At 44.7% G+C, this 17,567-nt stretch overlaps 1 protein-coding gene across 3 annotated transcripts in view; it reads left to right on the top strand.

Moving 5' to 3' along the window:
• The window catches only part of CPNE2 (copine 2), an 83,389-nt gene that overhangs the window by 20,476 nt on the left and 45,346 nt on the right, over window positions 1-17,567 (top strand). For all 3 annotated transcript variants that reach the window (XM_035117135.3, XM_088672144.1, XM_088672145.1), the window contains one exon: window positions 7,875-8,071. In XM_035117135.3, coding sequence (XP_034973026.1) covers window positions 7,904-8,071 — 168 coding nt within the window. In that variant the 5' untranslated portion in view covers window positions 7,875-7,903. The remainder of the gene's footprint in view (window positions 1-7,874; window positions 8,072-17,567) is intronic.

Below are 17,567 nucleotides of genomic sequence, written 5' to 3'. Positions count from 1 at the left end.
CTGAAATGTGCAGGATTCCAGTGGAAAAGTAACTAGAATAGCATGGAACAGTGTGGATGAAGAAAAAGAAAGGGACCCATGAATCTGCGTCCTGCATACTGGAAAAAAATGACTTTGGGCCAGTCCAATGGACATTCCGTTTCAGCCGTATTTGGAGCTGGCCTCTTAGCTTTGGAGCAATCAGTGTTATAGTTCAGGCTGCATTGCTAGTTTCCTCCTGTACTCGTGGGGCTGTTGTGGAGTGAAACATGCCTACCTTATCACCCTCCTGGTGTGAGGGTGAACTGCTATGGATGTGTCTCCAGTGCAACCAGTGTCTAAATGTCTGCAGTCTGTACTTGATCCTGCAGGTACAGGTTGAGCCATTCCTTCATTTTTATTTGTATGCCGCTTGTCCACAAAAGAAATCATGCTCCAAGAAGCTTAAAACAAACAAACAACAGGAGTATGTTGCAAATGAAAGCAATTTCATAATAACATAGCAAAATAACATAGCAACAGTTTCACAAAAACAGCAAGGCAATAACATCGTAACTGTTTCATAATAAGATTTGAAAATTAATAGCAAATCTAATACTACATAAATAACATGCAGCATCCTCTAGCAAAAACCAAGGGGGCTTCACGGTTTGACTGTAACCTTAGGAACACCCCCCCCCCCCGGTGATGTTGCTCACAGTCCCTTTCCTGTAGCAGTAGCTTATAAGGCTTCCAAGAGCAAGGGGTGGAGTAGTATTTCAGGTGTACATTTTGCAGGTCTGATGCCTGATGCAAGAGCATGGGGCCTGAAGGTTTATCCTCGCATGTGTGCTTTGCTTGATTTTAAAATGCCAAGATGTCAGTATCTGTTTTTACAGAAAGGCTCAGAATTTGCAGGTGTGCCAATAGCATTCTTTAGCTGTGATTCCTGCACAGCAGCTGGGTTGGGGTTCCTGCCAACTCTACAGTGCTATGATTCTAACTTAAACACTTTTTTAAAGGCTTGTCTTTCCTCTGCCAGGCTTAGGCCATCTCAGCCAGCAGTAGCCCCACTCCTGAGCGGAGTTTGGATCTGGTGTAACTTTGTTGTTGTTGTTGTTTAGTCGTTTAGTCGTGTCTGACTCTTCGTGACCCCATGGACCAGAGCACGCCAGGCACTCCTGTCTTCCACTGCCTCTCGCAATTTGGTCAAACTCAAGTTGGTAGCTTTGAGAACACTGTCTAACCATCTTGTCCTCTGTCTTCCCCTTCTCCTTGTGCCCTCCATCTTTCCCAGCATCAGGGTCTTTCCGAAGGAGTTTTCTCATCTCATGAGGTGGCCAAAGTATTGGAGCCTCAGCTTCACGATCTGTCCTTCCAGTGAGCAGCGTAACTTTACACAGGTTTAATTTACTTCAGCTTCTTTCTTCCCCAGTGGATGGGCCTTTGAACCTAAGTTGCATTTTCTTCCCTCCTAGTCTATCCCTTCAGAGCTAAGGCCTGTGCCAACACAGCCGTTGCGAATTTGGTTTTGGTGTGGAAAAATGATATAAATAGAACAAGCCTGCTTATTTTAAGGCTTTGGTTGTGTGGAAAGTGTAATTTTTTATTTTTTTTTAAAAAATAATGGTAGGTGGAAACACTTCATTCTAGTCTGGACTTTCTCTCCCCCCCCCCTTAAAAAAGGTTTTTAACAGGCCTGTAAAAACAGAGTTATGAAGGTTTATCTAAATTGGAGGGAATTGGATGATTAATAACCCTGAAGTCTATGACCTCAGGACTTTTCCCCTTCCTGTAGACTTCCCTATATAGCTAGTTTTTGTTTGCTCCAAGTCACACTCTTAACAAACCAAAACACCTTGCAGCGTGGAAAAATGTGAGGCTGGATTCTAAGGCTGCCTATGCCCTAGATTTTTAAGTGCGTTCTCCACACACACACCCTACTGATTTTGCATTATAACAATTTGAAACATGTATGCAGTGCAACAAATAAACATTAGTTAACATAAAATAACCATAATGTCTGCTTATATATATATATATATACACCCTTAAAGTACATTTGAAGTACCTTCTTTCCCTCAAAGAATTCTAGGCATAATAATAATAATAATAATAATAATAATAATAATAATAATAATAATATATTATTATTTATACCCCGCCCATCTGGCTGGGTTTCCCCAGCCACTCTGGGCGGCTTCCAGCCAAGTATTAAAAACACAATACAACATCAAACATTAAAAACTTCCCTAAACAGGGCCGCCTTCCGATGTCTTTTAAAAGTAAGTTTACTATAGTTTACTCCTCACAGAGTTACAATTCACAGCAACCCTTCACAAACTACAGTGCCCAGAATTCTTTGAGGGAAAGAATGTGCTTTAAAAGTTTAGTATGTGCACAGCTTAAGGCTCAAGATATTAAGCCTTGGGTATTGGTATAATAGGACCCAGGTGGCGCTGTGGGTTAAACCACAGAGTCTAGGGCTTGCTGATCAGAAGGTCGGCGGTTTGAATCCCTGCAACGGGGTGAGCTCCTGTTGCTCGGTCCCAGCTCTTGCAGTTCGAAAGCACATCAAAGTGCAAGTAGATAAATAGGGACCGCTCCGGCGGGAAGGTAAACGGCGTTTCCGTGCAGTGCTCTGGTTTGCCAGAAGCAGCTTTGTCATGCTGGCCACATGACCTGGAAGCTGTCTGTGGACAAACGCCTGCTCCCTCGGCCTATAGAGCGAGATGAGCTCTGCAACCCCAGAGTCGGACACGACTGGACCTGATGGTCAGGGGCCCATTTACATTTACCTATTGGTATAATGGGGCCCGAGGCCTATGTTATGATAGATTTCCATTCCCCTCCCTCCAACCTCCCCCTCTGTCCTCCTTGGGTGCTCACATTTAGCCTAAGTGTTCTGTATAGCTCTGAGCCTCCTAGGTGGTTTTCTACTTAATGCTTGTTTACTAGTATAGGAACCATGGCACTATTAAAATGATGTCCATTATTCTAACAGAGGTGTAGTTATATTAATGTGGAAACACCCAATCCATGCAAGCAGCTGAGACGAAGAATTGGCCTACCAAAACACAGGCATTAAAATATAAAACATCCGCCATCAAAAAAATACCACAAAACAATCCCATTAAAAGATTAAGATATAAACACCCAAAGTTAAAATGTAATTGTAAATGTAACTGGAAACCGTCATGTAACGGGAAATATAAATACTTACAAATGTGAACCTTGGTAAAGGTAACCCACAGACACTTGGTTGGCCAGTGTGAGAACACAATGCTGAACTATTGTGGGCTATTGACCTGATCCATCGGGCTCTTCTATTGTGATTGCTGCCTATACAGGGCCTTGTGAGCTGTAGCCCCGGAGTTGTGGAATTCGATTCCAAGGGACATCAGACTAGCCCCATCACTTGTGGATTTTGAACAGACCTTAAAGACCTATGTCTTTAACACTGCCTTTAGCAACTACAGTGGAACCTACAGTGGACTTATTATATGTGAGATTGGGGTTGTTCCTTTTGGATTTCTAGTAACATTTTACAATCTAGTTTTGATATTTTTTGCAGTCTTTTCATTGTATTTTACTGTATGCTGTATATTTGGCTTAGGAAGGATATTTCTTGAAAAGCTGTATGCACGTTTATAAAATAATATCGAAGGATAATGCAGCACTGGGTGAATAGATACTGGTGTTTTTTTAATTAGTGTCATCATCACCATTTAATTTCTAGCATCTTATTATTTTTATATAATATGAATTGCTTCCTGTGAAACATCTCAAAGGAGTTTAACAAATATATATATCACAATTTCAGATATTAAAAATCATATATAAAAACAATTACAACAATAAAAACAATTTCATATCCAATACAGATACAAGTGAGGATAAAAAAAAACTCCCCTCAAAAGGTTTGTTGAAAAAGGAAGGTATTGAATAGGTGCTGAAAAGACAACAGAGATAGTAGCTGTCTCATGTATATTAGTATTTATGTAGTCAGTTTCAAAGTACTTAACACACATGATCTTAAACTACAGTCCTTAATACTTACTGAAGCATAAGCTCCACTCTGTGCAGTAAGACACACTTCAGAGCAAACATGCATATGATTGTGCTATTAATCTTTATGACAGTTCTGCAAGGCAGTATAGTAATTAACTCCATGTTGCAGTTGGGAATAAAGCTGACTGTTCTTAGACCTTCTGGAAAGGAATCTGTGGCTAGGGCAACATTTGGATGATAGATTTTCTCTGAAATTATGATTCGGTTTCATGACAAGGATGAACATGAGGTATGGATGCTTTGCATGCTTTCCTACAAAAACAAAGTATGTCTTTTTTGTCTTTCAGAACTATTGTTTTTCTTAACATGCAGTTTCATTTCAATGTAATTGACTACCCCTTCATCTATAACTAAGCCAACAAAGGTTTTTTTAACAGCCTGACCCTTATTTAAAGGGACCCCTGACCATTAGGTCCAGTCGTGACTGACTCTGGGGTTGCGGCGCTCATCTCGCATTATTGGCCGAGGGAGCCGACATACAGCTTCCAGGTCATGTGGCCAGCATGACAAAGCCGCTTCTGGCAAACCAGAGCAGCACACGGAAACGCCGTTTACCTTCCCTCCAGAGCGGTAGCTATTTATCTACTTGCACTTTGACGTGCTTTCGAACTGCTAGGTTGGCAGGAGCTGGGACCGAGCAATGAGAGCTCACCCCGTTGTGGGGATTCGAACCGCTGACCTTCTGATCGACAAGCCCTAGACTCTGTGGTTTAAACCACAGCGCCACCCGCGTCCTTATTTAAACAACTACAATTACTGCCTGAGCATGACACCCGAGGGGCTGCAAGATGTTTCCCGCAGGTCCTTCAGAGAAATTCAAAAGACTCTAGTTGTTTTTGCTGCAGCGAATGGAGTAACAAAGCTACCTGATAATTTATTTGCTCTAAAATGCCCTGTTTTGCACTGGCTTCCAAAGCAGGGGCATGCTAGCAAATGAATCACTATTTTCCCCTTCCCCCAATAATAATAAAGAAAATTTAGTGAAATGCTTTGGTTGGTTGGTGCAGCTGATTGTATTTGCAGCTGCAACTCAAAAGAGAAAGTTTATTTGGGAGGGGGTACGTGTTTTGTGTGCAGCGACAGTTTTCATCTGTGCATGCGGGCCTTGATGCATGTTCAGTGTTTGCTCACCCACGCACTCTTAATTCCTAATAATAATAATAATAATAATAATCATTTTATTATTTATACCCCGCCCATCTGGCTAGGTTTCCCCAGCCACTCTGGGCGGCTTCCAACAAAATATTAAAAATACATTAAAACATCAGTCATTAAAAACTTTCCTAAACAGGGCTGCCTTCAGATGTCTTCTAAAAGTCAGGTGTTTATTTCCTTGACACCTGAAGGGAGGGTGTTCCACAGGGCAGGTGCCACTAGGAAAGGGCCCCAGAGCTAACTTTCCTAGTAGTGGCATCCTCCCTGTGGAACACCCTCCCTTCAGATGTCAAGGGGATTAAGAATTACACAACTTTTAGAAGACATCTGGAGGCAGCTCTGTATCTGGAGGTTTTTTTTAATGCTTAATGTTTTTATTAGGTTGGCTGGGAAAACCTAGCCAGATGGGCAGGGAATAATAATAATAATAATAATAATAATAATAATAATAATAATAAATAATTTTCCCTCCCAACGTTTCACCTCAAAGTTTAAAATCACGGCAAAATGGAGACTGCAGGAAATAGGAACTGCATAGGATGTATGTATGAGAGCCAGGATCTCTGCAAGCAGCTGCAAGTTTGTGAAATAAAGACTCTGAAGTTTAACACACCCTAATACCTGGTGCCCTCCAGATGTTTTGAACTACAGCTTCCATCTGCTCCAACCAGCATGGCTTTGGGGGGGGGGCAAAACTCCTTAGAGAGATTCTGTTTCTGTAGCTGGTGTCATTGATTCTCTCTGCATCTGCAAGCAACTTGGAGTAGAGGGGCCCTCTGAGCATGTGCAGAGCTCTTCCCAGCCAGCTGCTATGCCTCTGTATTCAGGAGCAGTGGTTGTAGGATAAGCTGTCTTTCTGCAGATTGAGCCCTCCCTCCTAGCCTGGCTGATGATGTTCTGCCTCTCTTACGGACATGGCTGGCCTGCCACCTTCTGCCCAGGACTGGAAACTGTCAGGAAGATGTGACATTTCTGTTGGCGGAGAAATTGAGATGCAGCTGAAAGGGCCTGGGGCCGGGGGAGCTTGGAGAGATGGCTGACCCTGAACAGGATGAAGAGCGCAGCTGTCAGCAGCTGCCCACAGGAAGAGGCAGCAGAGCCGTCACCCGTGGGCAGTCATGCCTTTTGTGAATTAAAAAAAGAGAAGGCTGTGAATTAGGTTTTAATGCTCTCCCATAGGGAAGCAGATGCGGTCCACCGAACTGGGGGGAGGATGCTGAAGCTGGAGGGAGTGGCAGTTCCAAGGATGTTCACCCAGGTGGCCCTCGTTTCAGAGACCGAGATGTTGAAAGCGTTGTGTTAGTTGGGGTTGGTCACTTGTCTGTCCAGATAGCTGCACAGCCAGGGCGGGGAAGTCTGTTCAGCCCAGGGATTGCACTCCCTATTAGGGGAACCTTCTGGGCACCAGAAGGAGCCAAGGATGGGACTTAACCTTTGTACAGCTGGCTGCATTGCAGCCGTGCAAAAGCCAATTGCATCTACACACATTTATCTCCACTGCATTATAGAATTGTAGAGTTGGAAGGAACCCAAAGGGTCATGTAGACCAGTGTGTGTGTGTGTGTGTGTGTGAGAGAGAGAGAGAGAACAAGAGGCATTATCACAGTTCAGTGGCATGTTCCAGTTAGGACAAAGCACTCAAGGAGGCTGTGGAGTCGAGGTGACGAGGGGTCTTGGGGGAGGTCCGGAGAGCCAGATTGAAATGCTTGGAGGGCCACATTTGTCCTCCTGTGTCATTGCGAGAGTCACACCCATTGTTCTTGCCACTTTTGCCTCTTTCAACAGCCACTGTTCCTCTCTCACGTGGCCCCTGGAAGATTCTGCATCTGTCATATAGAGTCCCTCAAAAATCGCAATAGATCAAGCCAATAAAAATATTCAAAATAATATTATTCAAAATAATATAGAAGCAATAAGAGAAGCAGTGAAATGGGGAATTAAGAGCAATGTGCAAATTAAGAGCAATACGAAAAGCAGTGAAATAGCAGCAAAACATATTAGCAATAAATAGCAACATCCAACTTGGCACTGTACCATTGTATTGAATGAAATAACTCATCGCTAGATCAATGAACAGCAGTGAAATATACTTGCCAAGGGAAACCAATTTGCAGCAAACCTGTCTTAAATGTTTGTTTGAAGGGACTTATGGTCCTCACTTGGAATTGAGTTCCATCAGTGTGCATCTTGGCACATCACCCTATTTTGTTCTATATTTTATTATACTTTATGTTGAATTTCTGAAATTATAGAAAAGCAAAACTTCAGGATCGTTCTCACAACGACCCAAATTGGGGACACAATGAAAATGCTAAGCATAAGTGATATTAAATCAAGCTTTCAGCGGTAAGGAAAATAAAGCAAAGACCCAAAACCACACCTCTGTTAGTTTGATGAAAGAATAAAGTTGTAACAAGTTGCAGTTTAACCATAAACACAACAAAGTTAAAACTAAAAGCAATGGGGAGGGCAGCTGAAGCTGAGAAGAGGGAATCTGCAAGGGAGTGAGTACACAGGATCGATATGAATTTGAACTCAGAACTTAGCTCACGCGTTTGGCCAGTATGTTACATGGGTGGTCAAAGCACCAGAAAGACTCCTCTCTCCTTGTAGCAAATGCCTTTTTTTTAATGGGGAATTTATAAATTTCATCCCTCCCCTTGTACTAATAAACCTTTCTACCCTTGCAGATTGCCAGGAATTGTTGCTGCCTGAGCTGATGGCGTACACAACCAGCTCCAGCCCTTCCGTGCCAGTGGGGCCCCAGTACTGCGTTTGCAAAGTCGAACTGTCTGTGTGTGGCCAAAACCTTCTGGACAGAGATGTCACCTCTAAATCTGACCCCTTCTGTGTCTTATTTATGGAAGTCAACAGCAAGTGGACAGAGGTAAGGCCCAAAATGTTGCCCTGTGGATCAGGAATGGCCACCTTCCATTGGCCAGTGGGTGCGAGTTACAAAGTGGCTGCCACAGGAGCATGGCATAACACAAAGTGGTTGTTGTGGGAGAGTGGTAGAATGGATTCAGTGTCAGAGAGGCTGAGACAGATGATCAGTTAACAAGAATTTTGTCATGGACTGGTTGGATGCAGAAGAGTGATGGGAGGCACTGGCTGTGGAACCCCCAAGGGAAGAAGGCTCAGAGCCCAGGGGTTTGGTGGTGGGACGACAGCGGGTGGTTGGAGAGAGAAGAGGGAGCAGACTGGGAGGAGGTGGTGTCAGAAGCTGAGGAGGCAAGAGGGTTTAGTTAGCAGGAAGAGTATGTGGCAGAGAGAGGTCCAGAATTAGCTGCAGAAAAGGAGGCTGGAGAGGTGCGGGGCCAAGAGGCATTATTCTCCTGGCAGAGGAGTGAAGGCAGTGAAGGTCCTGTGTGAGTGTCTGGAGGTGGTTGGAGGATGGATGGCGGCTAACAGATTGAGGTTGAATCCTGACAAGACAGAAGTACTGTTCGTGGGGGACAGGAGGCGGGCAGGTGTGGAGGATTCCCTGGTTCTGAATGGGGTAACTGTGCCCCTGAAGGACCAGGTGCGTAGCCTGGGAGTCATTTTGGACTCACAGCTGTCCATGGAGATGCAGGTCAATTCTGTGTCCAGGGCAGCTGTCTATCAGCTCCATCTGGTACGCAGGCTGAGACCCTACCTGCCTGCAGACTGGCTAGCCAGAGTGGTGCATGCTCTAGTCTAGTTATCTCCCGCTTGGACTACTTCAATGCGCTCTACGTGGGGCTACCTTTGAAGGTGACCCGGAAACTACAACTAATCTAGAATGCGGCAGCTAGACTGGTGACTGGGAGCGGCCGCCGAGACCACATAACACCGGTCTTGAAAGATCTACATTGGCTCCCAGTACGTTTCCAAGCACAATTCAAAGTGTTGGTGCTGACCTTTAAAGCCCTAAATGGCCTCGGTCCAGTATACCTGAAGGAGTGTCTCCACCTCCATCATTCTGCCTGGACACTGAGGTCCAGCACTGAGGGCCTTCTGACGGTTCCCTCGTTGCGAGAAGCCAAGTTGCAGGGAACTAGGCAGAGGGCCTTCTCAGTGGTGGCGCCTGCCCTGTGGAACGCCCTCCCAACAGATGTCAAAGAGGAAAACAACTACCAGACTTTTAGAAGACATCTGAAGGCAGCCCTGTTCAGGGAGGCTTTTAATGTTTAATAGATTATTGTGTTTTATTTTTCTGTTGAAAGCTGCCCAGAGTGGCTGGGGAAACCCAGCCAGATGGGCGGGGTATAAATAATAAATTATTATTATTATTAATCATAAGTATATTAAAGTCCATTTAGATAGAGAACCAGATTTGACACACATTCAAGCCTTTACAAACCTAATCCCATTCAAGAGGGTGAGGGCTGGTCAGCTACAGGCATGCTTGGAGGATACAGATTCTCTATTTTTTAAAAAAAAATAATTTAGGTTTTCACATAATACATCTTAGGAACACGATATATTACAATTCTGATTTTTCTTGACTTCCCATATCACTTGCTAATACGTTATATCTCCACTCTCTGAACTGCCCATTTGTGAGGATGTGGATTCTCTCTATCCATCACAATCTGGCTTGAGGTCTGGGTACTGCTCTTTGTTGGGGAAGAAACAGAGGGAGTGCAGCCCATTGAATCTCTCCACCATTCAAGCAGCATTACGAGCTACAATCCAATATTTGTAAGCTGACCCATTGGCTTTTTTGTGTGATGCCTCCACCCTGGAAATAATAGATTCTTGCAGTCCTGGGTGTGGTGGAAGGTAGTGGACTCTCTTTCATTGGAGGTTTTTAAGCAGAGGTTGGATAGCCAGGGATTGTCTAGCTGTGATTCCTGCGTTGCAGGGGGTTGGTCTAGATGACTCTTTGGGTCCCTTCCAACTCCACTATTCCATGATTCTATGAAAGTCTGTGAATCTGTGGCCAAGGAATCAGTTATTCTCTGGGCAGAAACCTCAATGGCCTCCTGCTTGCTTTGGTCATACATTTCTGTTATCTCCTCTTTGCAGACGCCTATTTTGATTAAATCTGCTGGCAAATTGTTCCCTTTCATAGACTTCTTAAAACGTTGTTATAGCCTTATCAGGAAGTCCAAAGAGCAAGCAGTTAACCCGAGGAGCAACGGTCAGCAATCACTCTGCAGGGATTCCTTGTTGTCTGTTCAGCTTACCCGCAGTAGATTGCCTGCCACCCTCTTATTGACTTGTGCCAACTTCCCACAAGCTCCTGCAAAAGGAACCAAAAGGAGGAGACTGCACGCAGGCTGGCCAACAAGCCTGCATATGAACCCTGCTGCCTCCATCTCCATCCCTGGAAGACCACTAGGTTCTAACCAGTGTCAGTCCTCCACAGACCCATGGGACATAATCATTCCAATCAGCCTACTCTGAGTATAATAATTAGGACCGCAAGTAAGGCTGATAAAGCTAATAGAGGCTAAAAGGTTAAAATAATTAAAAAATACAAAGAGGGTGAAAATAGAGGTGGGGGTTGGGTGCAGAGCAGGACTTGCCTTGCATTTGGTCTTGGAGCTCAAAACCCTGCATCAGCTTCGCCGGCCATCTTCCCCCCTTCCAACCTCATGACTGATTTCAGAGTTTTGCTCCAAATGATGTTCTTCACTGCAATAGGTTATATCCTGCAGCACCAAAGATCCTCAGGAGGACTTGACTCAAGGAGGAAGAAAGGACAAAGAGCCCTACTCTGAGTATTACTTGGATACAACCCAGAGTCTAAAACCACCCAACTGCCCCACTGTTAAGCAAGGTTTTCTATAGCAGTTGTTCACTCTCCAAACAGATACTACTGTTGGCTTTCTTTGACAAGAAAACCGCATGCTGTGTGAAATGGAGTACGGACACACACACACACTGACTTGAAAAATGGTTCCTCTCTTCTGTGCTAATATATTCAGAGAGAAGACACGTCGTACTGCCCAGCAGCTGGGATTTGCGTGCTCTTGGGGTTTATTTTGTGAATAACATTTTTTTTGCCCATAAGGAAGAATCAGCCCTGGTTTCTCAAAGCTGACGGCAATGTTGCTTTGGACGATATGGGGGGGAAGGGGTAACAACTCTGTTGTGATGAGAGGCAGATGGACACAGGAAAACAGCTGAGTTGTAGAACTGCCCAGGGAAGGAATTGGAAGCTTGTTTACACAGCTTTGTTTACATGATCAGAAGCTGCCGGAAGGTTCTGCTCTTTCCCCTTGTAGTCTGCACTGGAGTCATTTACTCTGCAATCACTTCTTCTGCCAAAAAGGTATCGGCCCTTTGGATGAAACAGTGTGGTAGGGCAAAAGCAAATCCACTGTGATGTTCGTGTGTATGCATTTACATGCATGCAAAACCAGATTGATCCATCCACCCCTATGGAAGGGAACATAACTTATTTTGGTTGTGTACACATCATACATTTAAAGTACATGCCCCCTCCCAAGAGTCATGGGAACTGTAGTTTGCTAAGGGTGCTGGGAAATGTAGCTCTGTGAAAGGCTAAAGGATTTTTTCTTGGGGTTGGGTCGGGGAGGGGTGTTGTGTGCTTTGCATATATGGTGTTTTACGCAGCATGTTGAAGCGGTGAACCCTGAAGAATGACAGCTCTGCCAACCTAGTCCGAGCAAATTTTGAGAAGGCCAAAGGGGGAGGTAGTGAATTTACCAAGAACCAGAAAATACAGTGCCTGTCTGGTGAAGGAGTGGGTAGTAACTCCTTAACTGATGTCAGTTTGCTATTTTCATGCTTGATGCAACCAAGCAGATAGTCTGGAGTTGAAGGGGGAGCCAAAATACAGTATATTTGTGGTTCCATGTTTCTCTTCAGCTGCAGGGGACAGCGTGGTACAATTTCATGGTGAAGACTTTAGGTGCAGAAGGTTCCAGGTTCAGTCTCCAACATCTCCAGGTGGGCTGGGAAAAGACCCTGCCAGTCACTGTAGACAATACTGAGCTAGGTGGAGTAATGATTTGACTTGGTATAAAGCAGCTTCCTATATTGTTATGTTCTTCCAATGAACAGTATTGTGAGGCAGGGAGGAAAGCAGATGGGAGTAAGAAAAGTGTTGGGGTAATTGGTTTTGGAGCTAAGGAAACAGGGATGGTGAACTATGCTTAGTAACATAGGCAGCTGCAGGGCTGGGACAAATGGGAGTTGTAGTTCAAAACATCTGGAGGGGGCCAGGCTGGTGAAGGTTGGTGTAATAGGCAGCTTGTTCCTGAATGAGAAAGATTCCCTTTCCTCCGTTTTGTATTCTGGTGATTTTTCACTGCCCTGTTGCTCTGAGCTCCTTCTCTGTTCCAGGGTTTTCATCAGAACTGAAGTCTATGTGTTTCTTTCTCTCCCTCCCTCTCTCTGTAATGCCAACTTTTCAGATGTGTGGTTTTTATTTTGCCTGGGTTATTTTTGGACATTTGCTTCACAAAAACATGCGGTGCGGAATGTAAGAGAGAGGAGTCTTCAATGGGCAGTCTGTGAGATGCAGGCTGTTGCTTGCTGCTTCGATTCTGAAGGGAGGTCAGAGGATTGTCTGAGCTGGCAGCGGGTGTGGAAAGGGGGGGGGAGGACATATTTTCAGCCTTCCCACCAGAACAGGGGGCAGCCTCCAGATAGATGTGAAACAAAGAACAGACACTGAATGTAAAAGTCTCCAGTGGGGAAGGCTTGCTGACACCAAGAAATCAAAATTGAGGCATTTTTAGGTCAGATAATAGTGGTTTGGGGGGAGAATGTGGCCCACTAGGGAACAAGAGGGAGGTAACAGCTTGCTGAGTGGGACCCCCAAGGTTTCTGAAAGTACAAAAAACATCTACCTGCTACAAAACCCTCATAGGGATGACAGTGCTCAGTAGCAGTGGAAAGTTGGGCGTCAGCTGGAAAACAAAAATAGAAAACTGAGATGTGATATGGAATGGAGTTTCTGAGGTGCTCTGAGCAGAAACACTTCTGTTAGGAGATGGGAATATATTGCAAAACTCTGTCGCAGGTCCCACTTGTTTGTGATCTGCAAGGGAAATGTCACAACTTTGCGCTCTCTCTCTTTTCCACATTCCTTTGCATGCCATACCATGGATGGTTCTATGAATCTATAAAGAAGGCAGTAAAAATGTTATTAGGCAATAATTTCTTATTACTTTTTTGCAGATGTGTGTATAGCAGCCTTTTATGGGGCAGGACACGCAAATGTGTGTGGATAAAAAATGGGCTGTGTTGGGGTGTTTATTCTTTTGCTATTTGCTACCTGTTCTTTTCTTTTCTTTTTATATAGTGAAACATCAAACGTTAAAAACTTCCCTCAACAGGGCTGCCTTCAGATGTCTTCAAAAAGTCAGATAGTTATTTCCTTGACCTCTGACGGGAGGGTGTTCCACAGGGCAGGTGCCACTACCAAGAAGGCCCTCTGCCTGTAACCTAATTTTTCACAGGGAGAGAATTGCCAGAACACCCTTGGCACTGGACCTCAGTGTCTGGGCTGAACGATGGGGTTGGAGACGCTCCTTCAGGTATACTGGGCCGAGGCCATTTAGGGCTTTAAAGGTCAGCAGCAACACTTTGAATTGTACTTGGAAACGTACTGAGAACCAATGAGCTCTTTCAGGACCAGTGTTATATAGTCTCGGCAGCCACTTCCATCCATGGTGGCCAGCCACCATTTTTATTTATTCAAGATGCATGGCCCTGAATATAACAAACATTGTCCCTTGACCTTCCTTGGAGCCATATTTGGATCTGCAGTGCCAGCCTTTTTGTGGGTGATGACTAAAAGCTGGAACAAGAAGCAATTAACTCTGTAGCTATGCAAAGGATGTTCAATTCCCTCTAGTTAATCAGTGTTGGTGTGTACAAATTAACTAGACATTTTTCAAAAAGATTAAAAAGATCTGCTGAAATCTGCAGTTTCCCTTAAATCTCAGCCAGGCTGGGGGGTGGGAAAATGAGCTGGGATCCTAGGTTTTAATCAGACCAAAGCCAAGAAATCGCATCTTAGATGGGTGAATCATTCCCAGACATACAGTCAAATGGACTTATTTGTACAGCCTGCAGTTAAATGGGGTTAGTAGTACAACTGCCCGTCGTGATTTAGCAGAAACATAGGTATAAATGCAACTGAAATATAAAATAAATTTACAAATGAAACAAAAAAATAGAGTGTGAAGCTACAGCATACAGTGCCACAGTGAAACATATCATTCAGTGCAGAGAGAAACCACAATCTACAATCAATTCGGAGTTTCAAGGTTGTGCTATGTACTTACTACTAATACGTAGCTGATTATTTGATTGCCATCCTCCCAAACGATCGTGTAGGAAGCTGTTTTGAGAAGATAATATTCCTTTTCTGCTCTCCCCCCCCCCCCCCGACAGCTGGTCCACAGTAACTCGCTGTTCCATTTCCCTTCCAACCTCCCCTTGTATTTTTAGCAAAATTACCATATTGTTGATGTGCATTTCCAAACATTTCTCCCATTTTTAAAAATACATTTCAGCAGAGCTTCTTTCCCTTTTTCCCTCTCCCATCGTGCTCACCATTTTTGACTCCCCCCCCCAACACACGCGTTGTGTACCTATTTCTAGCTTTCAAATGTTCACAGGTTTTGTTAATATCCTTTTCCTGTTTGACTCTGGCATCTATGTGCATTGGCAGGGTGGAATGGTGGTGTGCCTAAACGAAACACGAGGCGTGATGGCGGGCAGTAATTTTTGATACCTCTAAAAGGAGATTCAAAAAAATCTCTGGTAAAGAAGTCTGTCAAAGGATACTAGTCATGATAGCCATATTATGAAGCTTAGGGTTGTGCAGGACAGGGCCTACTCTGTGGCAGCCCCAGAATTGTGGAATCCCTTCCCAGCAGCAATGCACCAGGCACCTTCATGATACAGCTTTGCTGAAGTTGCACCTTTTAAGACCCTGGCCTTTTGAAATGTGTATGTTTATTGTTTAATTTATTGCATTTGTATATGGCCCTCCATCCACAGATCTCAGGGCAGTTGACAACATAAAATTACAATATAAAAAAAACGCAAAATACGGATTAAGAACAAAGAACAAATTAAGATTAAGAAAATAAGAACAAAAACAAAGCCCTCCCAGTTGAGAGAGATTTTAGGAGTTACTGTGGTTTTTATTGTTGTATTTTAAATTGTTGGGACAATTCAACCCTGGTGATGAAGGGCGAGGGAGGAGGAGAGCAACAACGACGTTAAAAGAGCCTGCTAAATCAGACCAATGGCTCATCTCGTCCAGCATCCTGTTCCCACAGTGGCCAACTAGATGCCCATTATGGGAAGCCGGCAAGCAGGATTCGAGTTTAAGAGCACCCTCCCCTCCTGCGATTCCTAGAAGCATCCTCACTTGTGTACGATCGGCACGTGTGCGACCGTGTATATGTGCAGCACCGGCAAATAAGTAAATCATTGAATTCATACCCAGAAATGGAGGGAGAATGCTGGAGAATCCTTGTGGCTTGCGAGGAAACCCTCCCCAGAACCCAAAGAGGACTTGGGTGAGGGCAGAGAAGAGACTGGAGGTGCAGTGGGGCTTTGTTGAGGCTGCTCAGCCTCCCTGGCCAACAGCTGGTATGTAGGGTAGCACAGCCTACACTTTCCTGCCCGTCCTGCAGCCTCCTGTCAGCCCCAGAGCTTCAATACTACCGTAGTCTATATCAGGGTCCCCAAACTAAGGCCTGAGGGCCGGATGCGGCCCAATCACTTTCTAAATCCGGCCCGCGGATGGTCCAGGAATCAGCATGTTTTTATATGAGTAGAGTGTGTCCTTTTATTTAAAATGCATCTCTGGGTTATTTGTGGGGCATAGGAATTCGTTCATTTTTTCCCATCAAAATATAGTCTGGCCCCCCCACAAGGTCTGAGGGACAGTGGACCGGCCCCCTGCTGAAAAAGTTTGCTGACCCCTGGTCTATATATACAGTCAAACCTCGGTTTGCAACCGCCTCCGTTTGCGACCACTTAGGTTTTCGACCACCGCGGACCCGGAAGTGTTTACATCCGGGCTCCGCGGCGCTCGATTGCGCAGAAGCAATCTGCGCAGCTCGCACATGCGCAGAAGCGCTCTATCGGCGCTTTGCACATGCGCAGAAGCGTGCCTTGAGGAGCGACGAACTCTGGGAGCAACTGGCTCCCCAGAACCAATTGTGGTAGTAAACGAAGGTATGACTGTATAAAAATATAAACTGGGTATGTTCCTTCGTCTCCAATGTTCAACAAAACCGCTTGACCAATTGAGGTGAAATTTTGACACATCACATGTGAATGTCCAAAGGCTATAGGAAAGTTTGCTAAGACAGGTGCCACACCTCTGCCAGGTGAAACCCCCCAAAACCCCTGTTCCAGAACACAGCACTCAGCTGAAAGTGCATGGTGGGGAAAGAACCAGGTTGAAAACCAGTGCCCTCTAGCGGCAGCTACACTGGTACTGCACCTATAGAACCTTCCCTCTCAACAGCACCTTGGCTGCCATTTACATACTAGGACGAAGCCTTTATAGACTAGGCCGAATGGAGGTGCTGACTCGCCTGGGTGGGGGTTGGGGGGGAGGAGGGGCCGGGATAGGTCAGGGCATGGTGGGTCCAGTCACAGGGATGACCCAGAGGTGGGGGGAAGAGGGGGCGGGATACGTCGTGGATCGATGCAGGGTGGTAGCAGTCACAGGGATTAGCCACGGCAACGCGTCGCAGGGCCAGCAAGTTGTGTATATTTTTGGTACAGTATTTTTTATTTTTTGGAGAGGAGTATTTTGGAGAGAGAGTATGGTAGAGAGGGCATTTATGTGATTTTCACTTTTGCTTGTGGGGCGCCGGAACATAACTCCCCCCCCCACATAACTGGGGAGTCACTTGCAGTCCAGAACAGGTTGGCAAATGCTAATATAAACTCTCATCATCAGAGTTTATTGTGTGTGAACAAGTTTGTTTAATCTACAAATTTTTCATGTAGAAACAATCTTTTATTATTCTTATTAGTAGTTGTTGTGGTTTCAGCAGCAGTGATTAACCACCTTTCTGCCCAACTAGTGATACAAAATACAAAATATATGCAATATTAAAAACAACAATACAGATAAAAACAATGGTTGAAGCAGAACAAAGCTGTGACGGGGCCTTGGGGGGGGGGCAGCGGAATGAAATTTAAAGCCCATCAAAAATCAGGCAGAGTTTTTACTAATGGCATGCTAAAATGTTCCACTGTGTTTTCATTGAACATTGCGGATTGATTGATGAGAAAAGGAACTGCGTCTGAGAACTTTCAAATAGGAGGAAAATGTTTACTGGAAAGAAAAATAGACATAAGCACATAAGAAGAGCCCGCTGGATTAGGCCAAAAGGGCCTCATCTAATCCAGCATTCTGTTCTCACAAGGGCCAAACAAATGTACCAATGGGAAACCAG

The sequence above is a fragment of the Zootoca vivipara genome, chromosome 6 (assembly GCF_965207765.1).
Source record: "Zootoca vivipara chromosome 6, rZooViv2.hap1.1, whole genome shotgun sequence".
Lineage (NCBI taxonomy): Eukaryota > Metazoa > Chordata > Lepidosauria > Squamata > Lacertidae > Zootoca > Zootoca vivipara.
Note: the sequence above shows the minus strand (reverse complement) of the source record. Positions and strands in the feature narration are given on the sequence as shown.